This window comes from Polyodon spathula, chromosome 43, assembly GCF_017654505.1.
Source record: "Polyodon spathula isolate WHYD16114869_AA chromosome 43, ASM1765450v1, whole genome shotgun sequence".
NCBI lineage: Eukaryota > Metazoa > Chordata > Actinopteri > Acipenseriformes > Polyodontidae > Polyodon > Polyodon spathula.
The window spans coordinates 1,468,803-1,492,728 of record NC_054576.1 but is presented as its reverse complement, the minus strand read 5'-3'; the positions used below and the strand labels follow the sequence as shown (position 1 = coordinate 1,492,728).

General features: G+C 42.1%; 1 protein-coding gene across 5 annotated transcripts in view; it reads left to right on the top strand.

Moving 5' to 3' along the window:
• Nucleotides 1-4,767: 4,767 nt before the first annotated feature.
• The window catches only part of si:dkey-96f10.1 (6-phosphofructo-2-kinase/fructose-2,6-bisphosphatase 1), a 44,592-nt gene continuing 25,433 nt past the window's right edge, over nucleotides 4,768-23,926 (top strand). The window contains exons 1-4 of one of the 5 annotated variants that reach the window (XR_005948073.1): nucleotides 4,768-5,191; nucleotides 14,287-14,401; nucleotides 20,516-20,641; nucleotides 21,743-21,839. Coding sequence is in view for 1 of the 5 variants with exons in the window: in XM_041236987.1 (XP_041092921.1) it covers nucleotides 15,847-15,958; nucleotides 20,516-20,641; nucleotides 21,743-21,839 (335 nt within the window). In the remaining 4 variants the exon portion in view is untranslated. Of the gene's footprint in view, nucleotides 5,192-12,179; nucleotides 12,301-14,286; nucleotides 14,402-15,739; nucleotides 15,959-20,515; nucleotides 20,642-21,742; nucleotides 21,840-23,926 lie in introns of those variants that run through there. The other 4 variants (XR_005948072.1, XR_005948071.1, XR_005948070.1 and 1 more) reach the window with 4 other exon arrangements.

Sequence of the window (23,926 nt, the reverse complement as noted above, 5' to 3'; positions counted from 1 at the left end):
CTGGAAGATTATTCTAAGCTATTCAGTGCTTTAAACTAACCCCTTGAACCCCTGAACTTCAGATCACCTGCTTTCCGGCAAAGGTCATTCGTTGTGAACTGTAAGCATTTTCCCAGGCGTGTGGCATTCTTGCCAAATCTAAACATGGTCCTGTGCTATTGACCCCCCTCACTTGTTTTACCAGGTCTTCATTAATTTCTGATTTAATGAAGCCATGCACAGTTCAGCATGTCCTCCCTTTCATGTACCAGAAGGTATTTTTTAAAAAGATCAATCATCATAGAAACCTTTGATTTTAAACTACTGACCAGTAAGTGTAGCTTCAATTGTCAAGAGTTATTTTTTTCCACAGTCCTGGTACCGTTTCGTTTCAAGCAAAGACAAGGTTAACAAATGAATTACATTCCCTTCAGCAGATCCCTCTATATGCCTGTCACAGACTGGTACTATTATACTATTACTGAAGTTTTTACTTTTAGCTAATTTCTGCACTATATAATCTTGTTTTCAAACTTCACAGTTCTTCTGTTAAAATAAAACATGGTCACTTATATTATATTTGAGTTATTCTGGAATACCTGTGTTTAGCTTAAAGACTGCTTTCAGATCAAGCTTACTTCTCTAAATAAGAAACCTGATGCTTGCGGCTGCCTTTCCGCTCAAGGTTATAAGCCTTGGCACCAGTAGCTCAGACAATGACAAGCTTAGCTCATTTCACAGATATTTTAACGTCAGTGTGACTAGACCCTTATTAAGGTATTTGGATGCCCAGGGCTACTGACATTCAGAGGCCCCCTTAGAATTCCCCTCCCCCCCATAATACTATACAATCAGCTGAAAGTCAGCGCTCTGCGCTCGCAGACCATCTCATACAATACTATGTGACCCCAAGCTAGCTTATAAAGATCCAATACTATTTTTTACTGTTAAAACAAAATAAACAGGAATATTGAATGCTGTCACATAACTGTAGGTTAATACGGAGAACATTATAACTTTTTGTATGAACAGTGTGTTTTAACAATTTGTTTAGTATTTCTGCTGGCTTTTATATTCTCTAAAACACTGAACAGTTATTATCGAGGCAGCAGGGTTTGGGTACGCCAGTGGAAAAGGGGTACCGTAGCCTTGAGAACCAGAAAAAAAACCTCCAGCTCATTACATTGATGAGAATACATAATTTTGGTTTGAGTCAATAATGTATAATTATTGTAATCTGTGTTTCCACTTACTGGATTCTGAAATGGTGCGGTGTCCAAGTTGCGCAACATTTAACAAAGATGCTAGTTTAAAACAAATGGTATAAAATGGATGAGTAATGATAACTGAGAACATATTACTCACTGTGCTATCATACTGTGTTGTGACTCTGTTGCTAGGGCAATGCTTCAGAACTGTAAACAGTCTAATGACAGGCATTATGTGGCTACTGTTATCATCCAGGGGTAGTTGTACCTAAGGAGCCTGCAGCAGTGCGAGCATACCTCTTGCAAGAACCAGTTACTCCTGAGAAAACTCACAATGCTTTGATTAGACCTACTGATGATGCATTTACCAGAAGCTCACTCTGTTATGGTGTGAAAGCCCCCAATAGTTTCATGCTACTTCCACTGTTTGATGCTGTTAAACTCTTCAACCCTGAGCACATGCATAGTGTTTTAATAGGAGTATTTTTGCAATCATGAAAAACATTTTTATACAGGGAACAAATCTGATAACATAAATAGGCAGCTTTTATCAAGAACTCCACCAAGTGAGTTTAGACACTTTTAGAAAGCAAACGAATGTTGTGTCATTAATGCTCATCTTTTAACCCACTTGGTTCCAAGTAACGGGGTCCTTTGTGGTGTAATTCTACATTTAATATTGAGGATGCCAATGGTAAACTCTTAAAGATATTTATGCACCACTTCAGATATTTAAGCATTTCTTGGCATGCAAGAAGCTAAATGTTTTTACAAAGATTTGCATGCCAGATGCCCCAGAAGGAGGAAATGATTTGTACTGGTGGTTGAGTGGTAATGATCGAATGCTAACACATGTAAATTGTGTAGACAAAAATTGTGTTGCACTTGGGTGCCCTTCATCTTGCATTTTGAGCGTGAGTGATGTCCTAGCACTTGAAACTAGGAGAGAAGAGAGAGGAGCGAGGAGCGAGGAGCGAGGAGCGAGGAGCTTAAATGATATGAAGGATCTGTGAAGGCTACTGCCCAGCTGGGCCTGTATATTGTGTTTGTGATTATTTTTGTTTAAATCTTTTATTTTTCTGCTCTGTGAGCAGTGTCTTTTTGTTTAAATATTTGATTTATTTTTGTTCTAAATAAAACAGCTCACACCGCGTCTTTTTGAACTGCAGTCACCTGGTTTGTTTGTCGTTCCTTCTTCTGGCCTGACGTCACCGCTCAGCCGTTTCTATATAGTCATACTGTCATTTTAACTTTAGCATGGTTTACTCTGACTTACAATGATTTACCATGGTATACTGATACTAAGATTTTGACGTCCTGGTTGATGTCTTTGCAAAAATGAAGCCTAGACAATATCCCCTGCTTCACGAGGTTTACTTACGCAATGCCAGAGATTCATGTATATTTTTTTTTTAAGTTTGTTGCAGTTATATTGGACCGTGTCCTAAAATCGCATCTAATCTGTCTACATTGGAGCGCATTCCTACTCACACCCATAGAAAGTAGAACTTGACTTATATTTTGAAACACTTTTTGATTTCGAAAAGGTCCTTGAAGCTAACTTTGAAAGACCCAATCTCACCAAACAGTAGTCAGTGATAAGGTTTCGTCATGATTCCATGTTGCATAATGTGCTGTCATGTTAAATTGTTGGGGTTTTTTTGTTTTTTTTTATGGAGTTAATTACAGGAAACCTATTATTTAATTGTGTTTTTGTTTTTTTAACTGTAATTTGTAACTGGCTGGCTTTCGTAGCGATTGTTGCTAAGACACAGGATTCCATGATTAGTGATGAATTTTCTGCCCGGCCTGGATTAATTCGGGCCAGCCTGCATAGTGAAATGGTTCCAAATAATTCAGGTACACCTCTAGTTTTACAAAAACACGGAAACGCAGCACTGGGGGGTAGTTAGGGCGTGTACTCAAGATGGCTTGACAATGGAAAGAAGATTTTGCTTTGAATTCTTCAACTTTGGCAGTTCTGCTCTGGTCACTGTACTTCTGGTAGGTACTTTCATGTCTGGTACAAAAAATATCTTTGCAGGTTATACTCTTTGAAAACAGCCTGACAGATCAAGCACACAGCTTTATCTCACTCTTATATGAGGCTGTGTGGTCCAATGGTTAAAGAAACAAGCTTATAACCTGGTTCAAATCCCAGCTCAGCCACTGACTCTCTGTGTGTGACCCTGTGTGAGTCACTGAACCTCCTTGTGCTGTGTCTTTGGGGTGAGAGGTTGTTGTAAGTGACTCTGCAGCTGATGCATCGCTCTCACACCCTAGTCTCATACTTTGTAAAGCGCTTTGTGATGGTGGTCCACTATGAAAGGCGCTATATAAAGATCATTATTATTCCAAGAAGAATTTTCAGTCCACTGTTCTTGGAACTTTTTTTTTTTTTGCTTCATTGTCGACCTTTCTCCTCTTAAATTTTGAATGTGACATTTTTACTGGGCTAAAAAATAAAATAAAAAATGCAACACACGTCAAATTAACTCAACTGCAAGTGACTTCTCCGCTGACGCGCGTCCTAAACGGAACAGAGAGGGCTCTGATAGACGGCGAGTAAAATGTGATGTTCACGTGTTACAATTTACCAATAATTAATACTTCACTCTCTTCAAATTTAACTGCTCAGCAATTAATGTACTGTGATGAACCTTCTTGTTCACGGCAACTGGATTCATTATACGGGCGCTCCCGCCTCCACCGTTGTGTCGATTACCTCGCCCTGTGTGAGGCGGGAACCGAAATCTACATTTGCAAATAACTCAATAAACAATAAATCATTAGTGAACTTAAATCTCAATACGGTCATAATAAGTAACAATACACGAAGCACACCAAAAAGCGGCTCAGTGAACCGCAAATAGTCAAATCAGCTAACTGAACAGCAAACAAGATAAACACCCACTCTGCATCGCAGCAAACTCCACGCAACACGCAGAAATCAACCCACACCAAAGGTCAGAGTGAGCGTGTCAGTCCCTTACAGATCCACGCACGATTTAAACACAGCGCATCAGTCTGCAGTACGCGTGAAAATATCATGCTCGTGAATTATTGACAGTGAAGTTGTATCGTTTTCGCAACGTGACAGCCTCAGGCTGAAGTCAAGGTGCAGAAATATTTACCAGTTTGCGCCCTGAATGAGGTGCATTACTGTGTCTGTTGTTAATACGCCACTGAAGCTAAGGATTTCAAATGCAGTCTAAAGTAATATATTAGTTACTTATTATAACTCCCCCCCCCCCTCCCCCATTTTTTGGTGCTGTCAATGGGCCCTGTGTGTGACCTTTGCCTGTCTATAAGTTTGTTTTCTGTAAACATTTATGAAGGGAAACGTGTTTACCGACATGTATTTAGTTTAACCCTCCCTCTCTTGCAACTCCACACTCCCGCAGGACGATGACAACACTGCAAAGACAGCGGGAGGGGCGACTGTCTGCTGAAGACAGATCCGCACTGATCGATGGGCGTGTTTGTGAGGGGGACAGAGGGGACGAGGGGGGGACAGAGGGGACAGGGGGGGGGCGCGGTTACGTCACTGGAGAGCCTGCACCAGAGCTCCCAGAAAAGAGGCGGGGCTGTATTGTGACGCCGTGTAATCGTCTCAAGACATGCGGTGGGATTGCTGCATGAATCCAATGAGCAAATACAGATAGCATGTAGAAAAACACACACGGGGTGCTGCCTATGCAAACCTCATTATCTTTTGACTGCGGAGACTTCTTCTTCTTATGCAAGTTTTCCAGAGACAGGACACTCAGGTGAACTCGGACTCCCTGAAGCAGTAGCTGCACATAAATGCGTGGCTTCCGAAAACTCGCCGCGCAGTCCCGGTAGCACGAAGCAAAGCCGAGCCCTGCCGAGGGCGTTAGAGCCGCGCATTGCAGGGGCTATGGATTCAAATCTCTCCGCGGTCAAGGCGGGCTTGTGAGTCTTCCCAACCATGGCTGTACCAGGGATCGCAGTATCAGCACCCCTTCGTTGCCGTCCACACAGTAAGTGGTTATTAATAATCCAGGTTTATAACCCTAGTGCTATTGAACCTTTAAACAAACGGGGTTGGTAGAGGCGGGCGGGGGTTATATGTAAAGGTTATACTGCCTCGCATGGGAAGTCTAGTATATATAAAAAACAAACATACTTTTTACATTCTAAACGCATTTTGTTGCAGTTCTACAACAATACGGTGCCGATGTGTTTTTTTTTTATTCTGGATTTGCAGAAGTGTTAGGAATCTGCTGCATTTATAAAGAGAGATCTACTCAAGACCAACTGTGCGTGTGCGTGTGCGTGTGCGTGTCTGTCTGTGCGTGTGCGTGTGTGTGTGTGCGTGTGTGTCTGTGCGTGTGCGTGTGTGTGTGTGTGCGTGTGTTTGTGTGCGTGTGTGTCGTGGCACACACACTGACCTGCGTGTGTGTGTCACTCAACACACACAGACGCCGTTGTCGTGTGTGTGTGTGTGTGTGCGTGTGTGTGTGTGTGTGGTGTGTGTGTGTGTGTGTGTGCGTGTGCGTGTGTGTGTGTGTGTTGTGTGTGTGCGTGTGTGTGTGTGTGTGTGTCTGTGTGTGTGTGTGTGTGTGTGTGTGTGTGCGTTGTGTGCACACGTTACACTGTTTGTGCAACTGTGCGTGTGTCTGTGCGTGTGTGTGTCTGTGTGTGTGCGTGTGTGTGTGCTGTGTGCGTGTGTGTACGTGTGCTGTGTGCGTGTGTCTGTGCGTGTGTCACCGCGACGTGTGGTGTGCGTGTGTGTGTGTCTGTGCGTGTGCTGTGCTGCGTGTGTTTGTGCGTGTGTGTGTGTCTGTGCGTGTGCGTGTGTCTGTGCGTGTGTGTGTGTGTGTGTGTGTGTGTGTGTGTGTGTGTGTGTGCGTGTGTGTGTGTGTGCGTGTGTGTGTGTGTGTGCGTGTGTGTGCGTGTGTGTGTGTGTGTGGACACGTCTTTGCGTGTGCGTGTGTGTGTGTGTGTGTGTGTGTGTGTGTGTGTGTGCGTGTGTGTGTGTGTGTGTGTGTGTGTGCGTGTGTGTGCGTGTGTGTGTGTGTGTGTGTGTGTGTGCGTGTGTGTGTGTGTGTGTGTGTGTGTGCGTGTGTGTGTGTGTGAGCATGTGTGCTGTGCGTGTGTGTGTGTGTGTGTGTGTGTCTGTGCGTGTGTGTGCATGTGCGTGTGCGTGTGCGTGCGTGTGCTTGTGCATGTGTGTGTGTGTGTGTGCTGTATCTGTGTATGGTGTTATGTGTGTGCATAGACACACCGTCATGCTGTTTGCCTGTCACAGTGTCTGTCAGTGTGTGTCTGTGTGTGCCTGTCAGTATGTGTCTGTGCGTTTGTTTGTGTGTCTGCGTGGAGTGTCAGTGTGCTGTCAGTATGTGTTTGTGCGTGTCAGTGTATATCTGTCTGTGTGAGTTCCTGTGTGCGTGTCAGTGTGTGTTTGTTTGTGGGTGTGTGTGCGTGGAGTGTCAGTGTCGGTGTGTGTGTGTGTGTGTGTGTGTGTGTGTGTGTGTGTCTGTGCTTTCATTGGTCATGGTCTTTGACAGAACAGTTGCCAGGACAGATTTAAAGGAAGACAGAGCATGTGTATTTTATTCCTAAATGAATGAATCCCTACAGTATACTTGTACTATTACACTATGAAAGTTACTCCTATTAAAAGGAGGCAATCACATTTGCGTCACAACAAAAAAAAAAAGACCTTGAGGTTGTACAATGATATTATTATTATTTTTGAATTAACGCTTGCTTCTGTACTTTAAGTGCTTTGTTCCACAGGCATGGTGCTATTTCTCTCTGTAGACATATTTAAAAAACATGAACGGTTCATACTGAGGATTTTAAATGAATATTGTACTGTATATAAGTCATCCACTGATTAAATCTATTGACAAGACCCATTTTTTAATGGAGTTAAATTAACAGTAGGGGATATTTAAGGAGGCACTGTCTACCAACTGCTTAGAAAGGGCATTGTTTACTTTGGTAAATGCATGGCAAAGTGTAATAACGGTTTGATTTTACCAAACCGAAACTGATCTGAAACCAACATGGATACAATTTCAAGCCGAAACCAAAATGATTTTGTACAATGAAAAAGCGTCTGCCTTCTCAGCACCAGTCTGACGGCACTCTCAAGCACAAACACCCCTTAATAATTTTAATATAGTCAAGTAAACAAAACATTATGACAAGACTCAACCTGATTGATTCTGACTGCTGTCAGTTTGTAAGTTGGAAAAAGTAACAAACAGCCACGCCTGTGTGAAGGGGTTACTTCCTGCTGTTTATTCTGTTCGGCGTGTTTCTGTTGCTTGAGACACACTGTGAGCCAGATTGCAGAAACATTTGGGCCGACAGTTTTCTCCAGAGAAGCGGAGCAGATGACAGGGTGGTCGTGTGGTCGTCGCTGTTTCCGGGGGAATTGTACACGCACATTGTGCACATGGTTCTGTCACCCAGGTTGACCTAGCTTCTTCAAAAAGCAGTGTGAAATTCCATAGCTGACCCGCATGTCTGACACAGGGTCACGACCTGGGTAGAGCATGCCAGTGTGAAAGGGTGCCGTGCCATAGCTAGTCTGGGTGTTCAGGTTTGTTGATGGAAGGTGCTGGTGCAAATACTAGCAGACATACCTAAACACTGGGCCTGCACACCTGTACCTAAACCATATACATAAGAACATAAGAAAGGTTACAAACGAGAGGAGGCCATTCGGCCCATCTTGCTCGTTTGGTTGTCAGTAGCTTATTGATCCCAAAATCTCATCAAGCAGCTTCTTGAAGGATCCCAGGGTGTCAGCTTCAACAACATTACTGGGGAGTTGGTTCCAGACTCCCACGATTCTCTGTGTAAAAATGTGCCTTCTATTTCCTGGTCCTTGTTTCTTTTTTCACATCGAAAAAGTCCCCTGGGTCGACATTGTCAGTACCTTTTAGGATTTTGAATGCTTGAATCAGATCGTAGTCTTCTTTGTTCAAGACTGAATAGATTCAGTTATTTTATCCTGTCTGCATATGGCATGCCTTTTAAACCCAGGATAATTCTGGTCGCTCTTCTTTGCATTCTTTCTGGAGCAGCAATGGCCTGTTTTGTAGCGAGCTGACCAGAACTGAACACAATATTCAAAATGAGGTCTTACTAATAATGCATTGTACAGTTTTGTACTTGTTGACCTTTTTTTTTTTTTTATAGCTTCCCCACATTGTCTCGATCAGGGGTCGGCTCGTGGGCCAGTGGCAACCCACTTGAGGTTTGGTGGGGGGCTCCCTCTGAGTTTCTTTATCAATGTATTACATAAAAAAAAACATTAATTAGATCTGCTGCCTCTGCACTTGCGCAGCCAGCTTCTGTGTTGTTGTTGCTGGATTGTCTCACACCGTACCCAGTCTGTCAATGGTTGCCAGGCAACAGTTCCAAGGCATGCAGCCAATGTCATGTGGAAGTACGTAATCAATGCTTCTGCAGCAGCTGCATGCAAAGTGCAGAGCCAGCAGAACGGCAGGGGTGAAGCTGGCCAAATTGAATAAGTAGTTTGTTTTAATTTAAGAGGAATATTTTTTTTCCTTTGATGGGAGCAAAATGTATAATTTAATAACGGCATCTGATGTTGAATGGGAATAGATTAAACCAGCGTTTGTGTGTTAAGGCTGCTTTTGGTGGGAATCCACGTACTTGCAAAATACTGTTTGCGCGCTTATTTTTCGTTGTTTTTTTTTTTTTTTTTTTTTTTTTTTTTTTTTCTCTTTGAGAAACAGCCATGGGCAGCTGGTGAATGTAAATGAAACCCGTTTAAATAGTTATTTATCATTGGTGTCACACAGATACACACTGTTTTGAATTCTGCGTGGTTTTACATTGTGAATTCTGTGTGGTTTAAGATTGTTGACTGAAAAGACGATAGCGGTAATGCCATTGTTCAAAGATTTTCATTTTTTTTAATAATAAATACAGTATAATTGTACTCAGTGCTTTGCCCAGTGTGTTTCTGTAAGTTTGTTGGTATCGTGCAGGTATTACAACCTGACAATTGAGAAAAAAATGTTCAGTTTTGTTGGTGGCGGCCCGGAAGCCGTTTTATGGACCGCCACAGCGGCCCCAGGTTAGGGTGAGGTTGCCGACCCCTGGTCTAGGTGAAGGTCAACATAAACTCCTAGGTCTTTTTCACAGATTCCTTTTTCAATTTCAGTATCTCCCATATTGTATTTATAATGAATTTTTTTTATTGCCTGCGTGCAGTACCTTACACTTTTCTCTATTAAATGTCATTTGCCATGTGTCTGCCCAGTTCTGAATGCTGTCTAGATCATTTTGAATGACCTTTGCTGCTGCATCAGTGTTTGCCACTCCTCCTATTTTTATGTTGTCTGCACATTTAACAAATTTGCTTATTATATCAGAATCTAAGTCATTAATGTAGATTAGGAATAGCAGAGGACCTAATACTGATCCCTGTGGTACACCACTGGTTACCACACTCCATTCTGAGGTTTCTTCTCTAATCAGTACTTTCAGTTTTCTACATGTTAACCACTCCCTGATCCATGTACTTGTGTTTCCTTGAATCCCTACTGCGTTCAGTTTGAGAATTAATCTTTTGTATGGGACTTTTTTCAGAAGCTTTCTGGAAATCTAAATAAACCATGTCATATGCTTTGCAATTATCCATTGTCGATGTTGCTTGTTTTTTTTGTTTTTTTTTATCGTTGCCTATGATTTTTCCATTTGTATCTCTTAGACATTCTACTTCCTCCTTGACTGTTCTCTTGCTGAATTGCTTGGAATAGGTTTTATCTCCCTTAGCAATGTTCATTTCTGTCTCTCTTGGCTTTTCTAACTTCCTTTTTGACTTGCTCTTGCAGTTCCAAATACTCTTTCTGTGTACTTTGTTTTTGGTCCATTTTAAACGCTCTGTAAAGTGTCTTTTTACTCTGAATATTTTTTTTAATTGATCTGTTAAACCATTTTGGTAATTTTGTTTTAGATTTAGATTTTTCTACTTTTGGGATGTAATTGTTTTGCTGCTCTAGTACTACATTTCTAAAAAAAACAGCCATCCTTTTTCCGTGGATGTTTTCCCTATTTTTTACACCAATCTACTTCTGTTTGTCTCTGTTTCATTCCTTCATAGTTTGCTTTTCTAAAATTGTAAACCCTAGCTTTAGTCTTTACTTTTGGGGTTTTAAAAAACATTTCAAATAAGACCATGTTTTGGTCTGAGTTTGCTAGTGGTTCTCTGGCCTCTGTTTTAGTTATTCTGTCTTCGTTATTTGAAAAGACTGAATCAAGGCATGCCTCCCCTCTAGTCGGTGCCTTGACAAATTGTGTTAGGAAGCAGTCATTTGTCATTTCCACCATTTCAATTTCATCCGTCGTGCTCCCCACCGTTTTCCCATTTTATATGGGGGAAGTTGAAATCCCCCATTAGTATGGCTTCTCCTTTGCTACACGCATTTCTAATGTCATTGTATAACAGATTATTTTGCTCACCGTCTGAATCTGGCGGTCTATAGCATGCTCCTATTATTATGCCTTTTGAATTTTTGTCCGTTATTCTGACCCATATTGATTTGGTTTTATTTTCTTTGTCCAGGTTTAACACCTGGGCTTCAAGACTGTTTCTTATGTATAGCGCTACCCCTCCTCCTCTTCTGTCCTGCCTGTCTTTCCTATACAGTGTATACCCACAAATATTATATTCGTCCCCATCACTCTCAGGTAATAAGTTTCTGTAACACCTATCACATCATAATTACAGTAGCTTCAAGTTCAAACATTTTGTTTTTGATACTTCTAGCATTTAGATAAATGCATTTAATGGCTGTCTTACCGGAGGCTGTCTTACCAAGAAAAGAAAAGCTGAAGCTGAAGTTTGAGTTAAAGAAATAAAAGTAGTGTTGTTTCTGTAAATTTTGTTTGTAGACCTAATAGAAACGATGCTAAACTGACTAAAACAGCAAAATAACATGTTAGTTGATCTCCCGAAAGACTGTGAAACTGGAAAAGAAGTGAAAGGGATTGTGCAGACAAATATCTGGAGGCTGTTTAAATGAGATCGGGACAGTTTATTTTATTGAGACTGTTTCATTTAAGAACATAAGAAAGTTTACAAACGAGAGGAGCCCATTCGGCCCATCTTGCTCGTTTGGTTGTCAGCAGCTTATTCATCCCAGAATCTCATCAAGCAGCTTCTTGAAGGATCCCAGGGTGTCGGCTTCAACAGCATTACTGGGGAGTTGTTTCCAGACTCCCACGATTCTCTGTGCATGCATTGAAACAGTTTCATTTGTCTGCTTACTTTTTTTGTTGCATTCTATCAGCATATTGATTGAAATCATTTTTAAAACCACGAGCTGCATGCGGCGACAATGTGGTACCAGGAAAATAATCAATACAAAATGTTTGATGTCTCTCTTGATGATAATTGACTTACCCCCCAAAAACATAGTGAAACTGGTCAATCGTTTACAAACTTTGTAAAGCCCAGTAAGGTATTTTTAGAAGCATGACAGACCTTGGTAAACGCACGTTACATTCATGCCAATTTACTGTGATAGACTTTTATAAGAGGAGCATCAGAATCGCAGGATTTGTTTTACACATCCAGGTTTATTGTATTATGGAGATCTACGTTATGATACTGATGGCTCTTATTGCAGGTGTAGATTATGGAGATCTACATTATGATACTAGTTTCTCAAATTTTCTATACAATCATTGTGGGAGGCATCCATACAACACATATTACCAACATACTTGTTTTTTCAAGGCAAAAAGGCTCTACCAACTCTAACCCTGGAGATTATGATAATACAGCCAGTGTCCATAAAGGTTAATGTCTAACAGATCAGATGACCTGGAACTTTCACTGAACTCAGAGCTGACATTTGGTAAAGGACTCAAGTTTGGCCGATCAGCACACATGCTCTGATGTCTTGCAGAACTGAGGGGGGGAGGGGGGTCACTCACTAATATTACAACCTTGGCAGCTGCACATAGTGCAGTGTTTTGCAGCCAGTTTGCAAGTACGGCTCTTATTGAAAGGCTTTGTTGCCACTTCACAACATGCAGACAAGGTGGGAATCCAGCTGCAGGCAGAATGAGAACTGTAGAGTGCACAAGGCAGGTAAGCAAGGCACTGGTCTTCAAGGTTTTGATAATCAGATTTATTTTTCAGATCAGATTGCGCATACTAATGAATATTCTAAATGACTTTTAGTTTCCTGCGAAAGTGGCAAAGCTTTTTGGGTGTGGAAACGTTGCCGCCTTCATCGCTGTGTTTGATTTACTCAGCGGCTGTGAGTCATTAAACTGCACTTCGGAAGGAGAGAGCCCAACCTGCCTGACTCCTGTCTGTTTACGTGCACAGCTCAATTTGACAAGCTGTTTGCTTTTGAAGAGTGGCTTTGATTGGTGTGGCAGCTGTCACTCTCATTCAGACACACACACACACACACACACACGCACACACACTCCCAGATTATCTACGCAGTTTTTTGGGGGGTTTTTTGGCTCAAGAAAAACTTTCTGTTTTCTATTTCAAAGGACAATGGAAATATCGAATCCATATAAATAATACATTCTGTGATTTTTCTAACCTTTGGAAATATGTTTAGAAGTATATGTGTAAATTGTAACATCCCATGTACAGTATTATTCACTCTTTCTGTTTTCTAAAGGCTAGTTTTCCAACATTTCCTTTTGATGCAACAGTAACAGGAATAAGCTTACCTTTTCGTTTTAATATACTCCTTGTCTGATGTAAAAAATAGTCAGAACACTGAAATTTAATTTCAATGAAATGTTCTGGTTTTTAAAACATGCTTCTCGTTGATGTCTGTTTAAACACAGCTGAGGTGTTGGTCATACAAGATGTATATTAAAAGTTCACTTCATTCCTGAGAACATTGTTAAGATTAGAGGATGTTCTGCATCGACACTGTTACAGGTACTTTTGAGCACCGTAGGGCAGCTACTGCAAGATCTGTAAATCAGGGATCTCCAAAACTGGAGCCTGTCCTCCCTTTAGGTTTTGCATTATCAAGGGGATGCAGAGGCAGATTGTTTTGGGATATTGCTCAGCTAGCTGCTTAGAACTTAATTTGTCACTGTACTTTTTTGTAGTTCTGTGTAAGTATTCAACTTTTGTTGAATAAGGCACTCAGCGTTTATTAAATTATAATCAAACAAAAGAGTTAAACACAACAAAAGACACAAAACAAAAGGGCACGCTGGCCAAACAAACAGTAAAACGCTAATAAGTCTAGCAATTGTGATTTTGGTGTTTTAGACTCACGTCTCACCTCTGACACGCTCCTCTCTGTGCAGCCCAAGCTGCAGGTTTTTATAGTGGTGATCAACTAGCAAACAATTATCTTATTATCCTTCGGTCACATTCTGCACAAGTTTAATAAGGACGCGTGACTGTCAGCTAGTTAACAATCAGTAGCTAATCAGTCACACATCCTCACGACGTTTTTAAAATAAAACAATAGCAAACAATATTAGCTTTAGCTGTCAATATACATATAAATCATAATATAAAATAAATAATAAACAAAGGGGCGGGGCACTCCACAGCATTCATCTTTTATCTGTAGTTCTGTGTAAATATTCATTTTTATTTGATGTCTAATGGCAAGTTGTTTTTACAAAAAGCCAGTAAACATAGAACTGAAGGGGAACACGTCGTACTTCACCTAGATTAGAAACCTGTTTACTGTTACAATCACTGTCTTGACAAAAAAAAAACTGCCCTGCCAAACCTGCTCCAGACTGGTTAAATGAGTTCTCAATCACCCATAGCTGCCTACGACTCTCAACAAGTAACCAATTAGTGGCTTACTCATATGAGGCCTAACCCACAGGTTTGACAAGGTGGTTCAAATTCCTGGCAACTGATTACTCTCCACTACTGAACCGTGCTGACACTCATACGAGCTCCCTCACAGCGTGCTTAACAAGCTTCAGGAAGATGGGAATGTTTACTGTGGATGTTGTTTCACTTGAAGTGTAACTACCACAGGATATATTTGTATTGAATCCTGTGTAGGCCCACTTTTTGCTCCTTTTAAGCTGTGTATTCTTTTTTTTTTTTTAAACTGCTGTCCAGGATTAAAAGCTGCATGCTGCATTGAGAACTGAGAGAGACTCCCTGACTGCCCTGTGCTGATAACAGCGATTATAAGATGTCTATGCCTCCTCACACAACTGGTCTGATTAACCCAGTAAGCCGTCATGTCTCGGAACAACAAACAATGCTTTTGTTACCACTAAATATTTACTTTTGCGTCTTTGGCTGCTAGCAAAAGTCGCAGTGCTCTCACTCGGACTGCAGCATTCTCTCATCCAGGTGGTATAAAGTTACCCAGATGGCTGCCATCTAGTAACCAGTATGACCAGGTTTACAGACCCTGATTAGAACTAATCTTAGACTTTACCTTTGGAAATCAAAGCAGGGTCTATAAAACCAGCCACTGTGAAATCAAGTTTGGTATTTATTAGCTGTTGCTGTTGGGTTTTGGCAATCCAATCTCTTAATCTGCTTTGTGTGCAGCCAGGAAGGCAGCCAGCATTAGAAAGGGCCTTTATCTAGGACTAGGATAATCAGGTCACTGCACATGGCTGTTTCTGAAAGCAAAGGGACTTAAGGCTGGTTTTCATTTCTGTGCACAGAGATGGTGTGTGACCCTGTTTTGCTGTGTTTGTTGCCATAGGTAGAGGTCAGTAGTTTTGCTATTTTGAAAGTGTGCCAGTCTGAGTTGTGGCTACAGAAGTGTGCATCTTTACATTAAAATGATGGTAATTTCTTTAGCTGCTTGCTTTTCACATAAAATAGTGCTCTCATCCACAAATAGTACTCATGCACTATGTGAGGGTGAGACTCTCACTGCAATATCTCAGTGCCTGTTATAGTACTGCATTGATTATTCAAATTCATCGATTGATTGCAAATTACATATCGTTCTTTTTCTTTTTTTATATTTCATGTACTCACTTCTCCAGTTTTTTACAAGATCAGATCCTCCATCAGGTTACCACACCCCCCCCCTCACGCAGACCCAAAAACGACAGCCCTGGGCCATCCAAGTAGTGTGAACGGGGTCTTAGCCTTACCCTTTCCAGAGGGTGCTTCTCTGTCTGCTAAACTTTTAAATTGTTTGTGTTGATATCTTCTGCTACATTGCTGATTTTATATTAAGATTATGTATTATTTAGGTAGGAGTTACTCAGGTGTCACTTGTGCTTTTGTAGTTTCAGCTGGTACAAACAAACCTCCAAATATGGTAAAACAAACGTCCCAACAAGTGTGAAAAAGGACAGACACATATCAGCAACCTTGTACCTTAAGTGCATTGAAGTATTCAACGATTAATGGTAATCAGGATCTGTGAGAGTTTGTTGCTTGTTCTCTCAGAGTTCATTTCCTGCACAGCACATGTGGGAGCAGGCATTACGAGCACGTGCAAGTGAAGGCTGCCAAACCCCCCCCTTGCAAGGACTCCACATGCCGGGTGATTGGGGTGCAAGGTTCACTCATGCTGCAATGCTATATCAGTAAATGCCCTGTGAGTTTTGTCAGAATTGCAGCCAGTGGCTTCTGGAGTCTCGTTCCAGGTCTGTCGAGTAATAAAAGAAAGACAGAGTTTGGCAGCATTTCCGAAGTTTGATAATGGATATGCTCAAAGCCACGATGTCACAAGACAAGACCGAGCTGACCCAGACGCCTCTACAGAAGATCTGGGTGCCTGGAATGAGCACCCAGATGCTGAGACGCAGAGGGTGTGAGTAACTTCTGGGACTTCAATTAGCTTTTAATGACCGGAATGGCAGAGTCTGCTATCTGCATGAGAAGTTCCCTCGTCCTGAAGGATTCATTTCAACCAGTGTCCCCTGACAGGATGCCTGTCCCCGAGGGGTGTATTTGAAGAGCCACTTTGCCAGTAATGAATGTATCAAACCTAAACTGAATGTATCAGAATCTCAGGGTGCATGAGGCTGCTTGTCGTTTTGGATTTAATTTAGCGTTTTGCATATCGGATCTACTTGTCTGTTTGTTGTGAACTTTGTTTTGAGTCTGTCACAATCTCGGGGGGTATGAAGGCTGTCCTGACTGTCTCTGTGTCAGATTTACGTTTTAAACTAGAACCTCTTGTACAATTACGATGCAACTTGCTAACCTTCTTTAGCTCTTAGCTATTGAGTGCATCATAATCTGGGGGTATTGAAAGCATATTGCCTGTATGTCAAACTTACATTTTTATATGACGTGGCACTTTTTATGTTACTGATGTCTCTAAATGATCAGCTGTCTAAGATATGAAATGTAAAATAAATGGGCCAGGTTACAAGCCCCAGTGCATCTTGGATCTTTACAATATTAGAGCGATGGCATTTTAGGATTAAGACATAATAATAAAAATAAAATAAAATAAACTACATGAACATAATTTAGATCTTGTATTTAGTAATCAAAGAAACTAGACATTTTATATTGCAAAAGTCTACCAGAAGCCATAATAGTAGAACAGTATTTCAAGGTGGTGTGTAACTCAATATGTTAACGCAACATTCAACTTTATGAAGCAAAATTAGTTAATTCCATTCTGTTTAGACCCTCTTTGAAACTCCTTGGGATATATAGCCTAAAATATGCTAAACTAGCATATTTAACAGTGGGGTTTGAAGTTAGTCCCAGTTGTGTCTTGTTTCATTTTTGTATCACATTTGTGCAGCTGCTCATATTTTGTAATGTGAAATGTTTTCTTCTTTTGAATCTTGATCATTAATAGTCATTGAGCTCTGTGACGTTGGTCATTGCATGCGTGCAGTAGGTAGTGTGGTCAGTAGGGGGTGTGCAATGTTAATACAGTAGGGGTGTGCAGTGTTAATACAGTAGGGTGGGTGCAGTGTTAATACAGTAGGGAGTGCAGTGTTAATACAGTAGGGGGTGTGCAGTGTTAATACAGTAGGATGTGTGCAGTGTTAATACAGTAGGGGGTGTGCAGTGTTAATACAGTAGGGGGTGTGCAGTGTTAATACAGTAGGGGGTGTGCAGTGTTAATACAGTAGGGTGTGTGCAGTGTTAATACAGTAGGGGGTGTGCAGTGTTAATACAGTAGGGGTGTGCAGTGTTAATACAGTAGGGTGTGTGCAGTGTTAATACAGTAGGGGGTGTGCAGTGTTAATACAGTAGGGTGTGTGCAGTGTTAATACAGTAGGGTGTGTGCAGTGTTAATACAGTAGGATGTGTGCAGTGTTAATACAGTAGGGTGTGTGCAGTGTTAATACAGTAGGGTGTGTGCAGTGTTAATACAGTAGGGTGTGTGCAGTGTTAATACAGTAGGGTGTGCAGTGTTAATACAGTAGGGGTGTGCAGTGTTAATACAGTAGGGGGTGTGCAGTGTTAATACAGTAGGGTGTGTGCAGTGTTAATACAGTAGGATGTGTGCAGTGCTAATACAGTAGGATGTGTGCAGTGTTAATACAGTAGGGTGTGTGCAGTGTTAATACAGTAGGATGTGTGCAGTGTTAATACAGTAGGGGGTGTGCAGTGTTAATACAGTAGGGGGTGTGCAGTGTTAATACAGTAGGATGTGTGCAGTGTTAATACAGTAGTAGGGTGTGTGCAGTGTTAATACAGTAGGGGGTGTGCAGTGTTAATACAGTAGGGTGTGTGCAGTGTTAATACAGTAGGGGGTGTGCAGTGTTAATACAGTAGGATGTGTGCAGTGTTAATACAGTAGGGGGAGTGCAGTGTTAATACAGTAGGGTGTGTGCAGTGTTAATACAGTAGGATGTGTGCAGTGTTAATACAGTAGGGTGTGTGCAGTGTTAATACAGTAGGGAGTGCAGTGTTAATACAGTAGGGGGTGTGCAGTGTTAATACAGTAGGGGGTGCAGTGTTAATACAGTAGGGGGTGTGCAGTGTTAATACAGTAGGGAGTGCAGTGTTAATACAGTAGTGGGTGTGCAGTGTTAATACAGTAGGGGTGTGCAGTGTTAATACAGTAGGGGAGTGCAGTGTTAATACAGTAGGGTGTGTGCAGTGTTAATACAGTAGGATGTGTGCAGTGTTAATACAGTAGGGGTGTGCAGTGTTAATACAGTAGGGTGTGTGCAGTGTTAATACAGTAGGATGTGTGCAGTGTTAATACAGTAGGGGGTGTGCAGTGTTAATACAGTAGGATGTGTGCAGTGTTAATACAGTAGGGTGTGTGCAGTGTTAATACAGTAGGGGTGTGCAGTGTTAATACAGTAGGGTGTGTGCAGTGTTAATACAGTAGGGAGTGCAGTGTTAATACAGTAGGGGGTGTGCAGTGTTAATACAGTAGGATGTGTGCAGTGTTAATACAGTAGGGGGTGTGCAGTGTTAATACAGTAGGGTGTGTGCAGTGTTAATACAGTAGGGGGTGTGCAGTGTTAATACAGTAGGGGGAGTGCAGTGTTAATACAGTAGGGGGTGTGCAGTGTTAATACAGTAGGGAGTGCAGTGTTAATACAGTAGGATGTGTGCAGTGTTAATACAGTAGGATGTGTGCAGTGTTAATACAGTAGGGGGTGTGCAGTGTTAATACAGTAGGAGGTGTGCAGTGTTAATACAGTAGGGGGTGTGCAGTGTTAATACAGTAGTGGGTGTGCAGTGTTAATACAGTAGGATGTGTGCAGTGTTAATACAGTAGGGGGAGTGCAGTGTTAATACAGTAGGGGTGTGCAGTGTTAATACAGTAGGGTGTGCAGTGTTAATACAGTAGGGGTGCAGTGTTAATACAGTAGGATGTGTGCAGTGTTAATACAGTAGGGGGTGTGCAGTGTAAGGGTATTATTTTATATTTCTTTTCCATACACACAGAAATACACTGCAGTGTAGTGTGATCCGCATTATAGTTGATTGTAAAATAGTGACTGTGGAGGGATTCTCAGGTAGCTTTTTCTATTGTTTTCCCAGCATGTTAAGAACATAAGAACATAAGAAAGTTTACAAACGAGAGGAGGCCATTCAGCCCATCTTGCTCGTTTGGTTGTTAGTAGCTTATTGATCCCAAAATCTCATCAAGCAGCTTCTTGAAGGATCCGAGGGTGGGACATGGTTAATCCTGATGTTTAAAAGTGTAGGAAATTAAACCGAATCCCAAACATTGAGTATAGATATTCTGTTGGAGAGGAAGCATTAGGTTTGAATAATATATATGCAATGATTAGGAAACCTTATCTTTTCATCAGAGTACAGAGTAGCAGTTTCTGTTGGATAAGCAAGCACTACAGTATAAATAGCCAGAAGGTTATTCACCTCATTAAGCTATGCTGCTTGAGGAATGCAAAGCACTATTGATGTTGAAATGCTACAGGTTTTGGATCTAAGGGAGAATAATAAAGTATTACCCATGTTACATGAGGTTTGTACTGGGGTTCTAAGATAATGACGTTTTGTGAAAACTTAGCTTTTTAGTAAAGAAAAACTAAATGATAATTTGGAGGCCACGCTATTAAAATCATGATAATATCCCGATTTAATTGTTGTCCCAGAGGGTCTCCCCTAGTAAAGGCACGGCTGTGTGGTGTGCAGAGTGTCACACAGTCAGGGGAGCGCAGGGGTCCCAGAGGGTCTCCCCTAGTAAAGGCACGGCCGCGTGGTGTGCAGAGGGGAGTCACACAGTCAGGGGAGCGCAGGGGTCCCAGAGGGTCTCCCCTAGTAAAGGCACGGCTGTGTGGTGTGCAGAGTGTCACACAGTCAGGGGAGCGCAGGGGTCCCAGAGGGTCTCCCCTAGTAAAGGCACGGCTGTGTGGTGTGCAGAGTGTCACACAGTCAGGGGAGCGCAGGGGTCCCAGAGGGTCTCCCCTAGTAAAGGCACGGCTGTGTGGTGTGCAGAGTGTCACACAGTCAGGGGAGCGCAGGGGTCCCAGAGGGTCTCCCCTAGTAAAGGCACGGCTGTGTGGTGTGCAGAGTGTCACACAGTCAGGGGAGCGCAGGGGTCCCAGAGGGTCTCCCCTAGTAAAGGCACGGCTGTGTGGTGTGCAGGGGAGAGTCACACAGTCAGGGGAGCGCAGGGGTCCCAGAGGGTCTCCCCTAGTAAAGGCACGGCTGTGTGGTGTGCAGAGTGTCACACAGTCAGGGGAGCGCAGGGGTCCCAGAGGCGGGGGGGGCGAGTGCCTATATGCATTATCTTATCCCACGACTGGTGCTACACTTCAAATTATTTTCATTTACACAGTCTAAAAACAAGTTTTTACCATTGCATCTTTGTTTCTGATTTGAAAAGCTATTTGTATTTAAAAAAAAAATAAATACATGTGGCACTGCAGCAAATTTATAATCTGAATGAATGTTTTTGCCATTGCAGCCTCGGTGCCCCAATTTACAAACTCCCCAACGGTGATTGTAATGGTAGGTCTACCAGCGAGAGGAAAGACCTACATCTCCAAGAAACTGACGCGATACCTCAACTGGATTGGGGTGCCCACCAAAGGTACACTTCAAATGAGCTAATGAAAACTACCTTCAGCCAGCATTGCTCCTGGAATCTTCCTGCCCTCTCTGTGTAGTTTAACCCTGTCGGTTTCACTGTGTCTCTGAATGTGCCACTGACCAGAGGTCTTTATTAAGTTTTTAACATTGAGGAACCTGCAAAACATCTCCTGATGTTTCAGCTTCTTATCAAAAAGGGACTTATTATTTTAAAAGAGGGTTGGCCCTTCCTGGTCATGGGGAGCCCCAGTCCTGCAAGCTTTCTGGGTGTCTTTAAATCATCTTGTGGGTAAAGATCTGGGGAAAAATTGTAATATTGACCAATTAAGAAAATAATTGGTTGAATTTAAGCAATTGAGAGGACTTGGGTGGACAAAAGACCCTGCGGCTCTCCAGGACCAGGGTTGGGTAAAGAACATTTCCGAATGAGAGGAGTCCATTCGACCCACCTCTGTCTGCCCGGTTCCTAGTTGCTAGTTGCTAATTGAGACCCAATTGTTTTGGCATCATTCTGCTCAAATGTCTCCCTGCCTTCTGTGGATAAAACTTCCAGGTCATTGTTGTTTGTGTTGGTATTGACTGTGGTTTGTTTTAAAAAAATGGGGTTAGCAGTTTTATCTCCAACCTTATTATACCCAGGCAATCTTGTTATACACACCTATCATGCACCACTTATGCACGGGTCACACGCCACTACGTGTTTAACACCCAGCTGCCCATTCACCCATTCACCAATGTTAAATTTCCACCCCCCCCCCCCCCCCCCCCCCCCCCCCCTTTTTTTTTTTTTTTTTTTTGCACATTTTTCATTTATAACCCTCAAATGAGCAATTTGGACAGTTTTCAAACCAGTGTTTGCTATATTTTTTAAATACACACTTTTTTTTTAATTGTGATTATAAAAGACAGAAATACAGTATTTCAGTAGAACTTAAATAACAACGTGTTTACAATTGTAGCATTGCGGGATAAGCAGCTGGGTGATTAATAAGACTGTAAGACAGAAGTTTATAGAAAAATGATGGTTCCCCCATGTATTGCAGTAGAAGTAAACGCTTCTAGTTGGTTGTTTAACAGCACTCTGTGTTGTGATGTATTGCAGTGTTTAATGTGGGCCAGTATCGACGGGATGCTGTGAAGAGCTACAAGAACTTTGAGTTCTTCAGACCCGACAATGAGGAGGCTATGAAGATACGCAAGTGAGTGCCACTCTGTAACAGGGCGACATTACATCATGAGCCTTCACTCAATGATACTGAAGGAGAAACAGAGCAGATTTAATAGTGACACAGGCACTGGTGAAGGGTACCAACAGTGGTAATCCAGGCACCGGCTTTAACAAAACAAAGTTAAAAATAAAAGTCTGCCACACAAGGCGAGCGCTAGTCCCTCTAAAAGGAATGCCTACTGCACTACACACACCCTCTCTATACTGTTTGGAATCATCATCTCCTAAACTGACCTACTTCTGGGAGCCCGGCATCCTTACGGCAACTCTGGGCTCTTCGATTGGATTAAGCTGGGCAGTGCCTTCATGAACACCGTCTTGGAGTGAAGGGTTTCGCCGTGGAGCGGACACTCTCCTCCTTGATGTCAACCCAGCAAGCTTTCGCTCAGCGCTCGTCTGTATGGCTATCGCCGTGCAGTAGCCTCGAGCTGTGGCGCAGACACTTTTTGGAGCTGCGCGCTGGCTCCCCGGGCACGCCCCCCAGCTAATCGGGACCTCCCTATCAACTTGTCACCGGTGCCCACCTGCTCAGTTATTTGCTTAGAAATGCATCTCCTTTTACAAGACCCAGCTGCTTCCTTAAAGGCACAAGAACCAGTGGCAGAGCTGTCCCTGTCACACACACACACACACACATCTCCGCTTCTGTTTGTCACGGGAGGATTTCATGTGCTGCCCACATTACATACTTGGAAACAACATCAGGCTGTGGATTGAAGTACAGTTGGAGTTGTTGGTGTAAGTCAGGGGTAGGAAGCTAGTACTGCACCCAGTCCTGGAATTTTAGAATTGCACTGTTAGGTTACTTATTTAGCCAGTTTGTGCCATCTGGTACTAGACAAGGTTAATGAAGACTGTGTGTGCATAAGAAACATGAGAATGTTTACAAACGAGGGCAGGCCATTTATCCATCAGCACTTGCCCTGTTCGTCGTAGCTGATTGATCATAGAACTCTCTTAAGTTGGGTCTAAAGAATCTCAGTGATTCTGCCTGAACAACATGACTAGGTAACCCATTCCATCCCTTCACCACTCTCTGTGTGAAGAAGAGTCTCCTTCAACAACATGACTAGGTAACCCATTCCATCCCCTCACCACTCTCTGTGTGAAGAAGAGTCTCCTTCAACAACATGACTAGGTAACCCATTCCATCCCCTCACCACTCTCTGTGTGAAGAAGAGTCTCCTTCAACAACATGAGTAACTTTTAGTTTTTAATATTTGCTTATTCTCGTAAAGTACTTCAACATGTAGACCTACACAGAAACATTGTGAAGCCCAAATTCTCTGCATGTAAGAACAAGCCCCCCGTTCCACATCAAGGGAGCACATTGTGGCTCTACCGTGTCAGAGTGCCACGCGACCCCTCGAAACTTATAAATCCGTGTAGATGACAAAAGCATGTGCTACCTATAAAGGTCATCTTTAGAAGCAACAAGATTAAGTTTTAAAATTTGCTTTGGGTTTTCAACAGAAGAAATAATAATAATAATATAATAATAATAATATAATAATAATAATAATAATAATAATAATAATAATAATAATAATAACATACTTCTGTTACCCGTTTAAAAAAAAAAATTTAAAAAAAAAAAAAGAAAAATCTGCTGTCCTCGTTTTATTTTCTTTTGTCACGCACTGGATAGCATTTCATTCAACTTCTTATTGTATATAGTGTGTACCGGTGCTGATCCTGGCAACAGTGACACGTTGGTTTTTGGATGTCCTGTTTACCTGAAGCTTTTTTTTTCCTTTTATTTTTTTTTTATCTTCGTTCTTGTGCAGTTGCTACACAGCCTTGTGCACAACAGGGTTCTGGGCGGCACCGTGCCAGTCTGGTATGAGGATGCTGGCATTGCATGGTGCTGACGCAAGCCAGGGCACGGTATGGATTTTTACAAAACTCCTGACAACATTGATGCGCGCTTTCATAACAGTGACAGAACAATGCAGCACGGCTCTGCAGACGCCGTGGAAACAAGGTCATTGCCAAGTGTGTGTGTGTGTGTGTGAGGGTGTGAGGGTGTGTGTTTTTCTTTCAAACTCATTATTACTA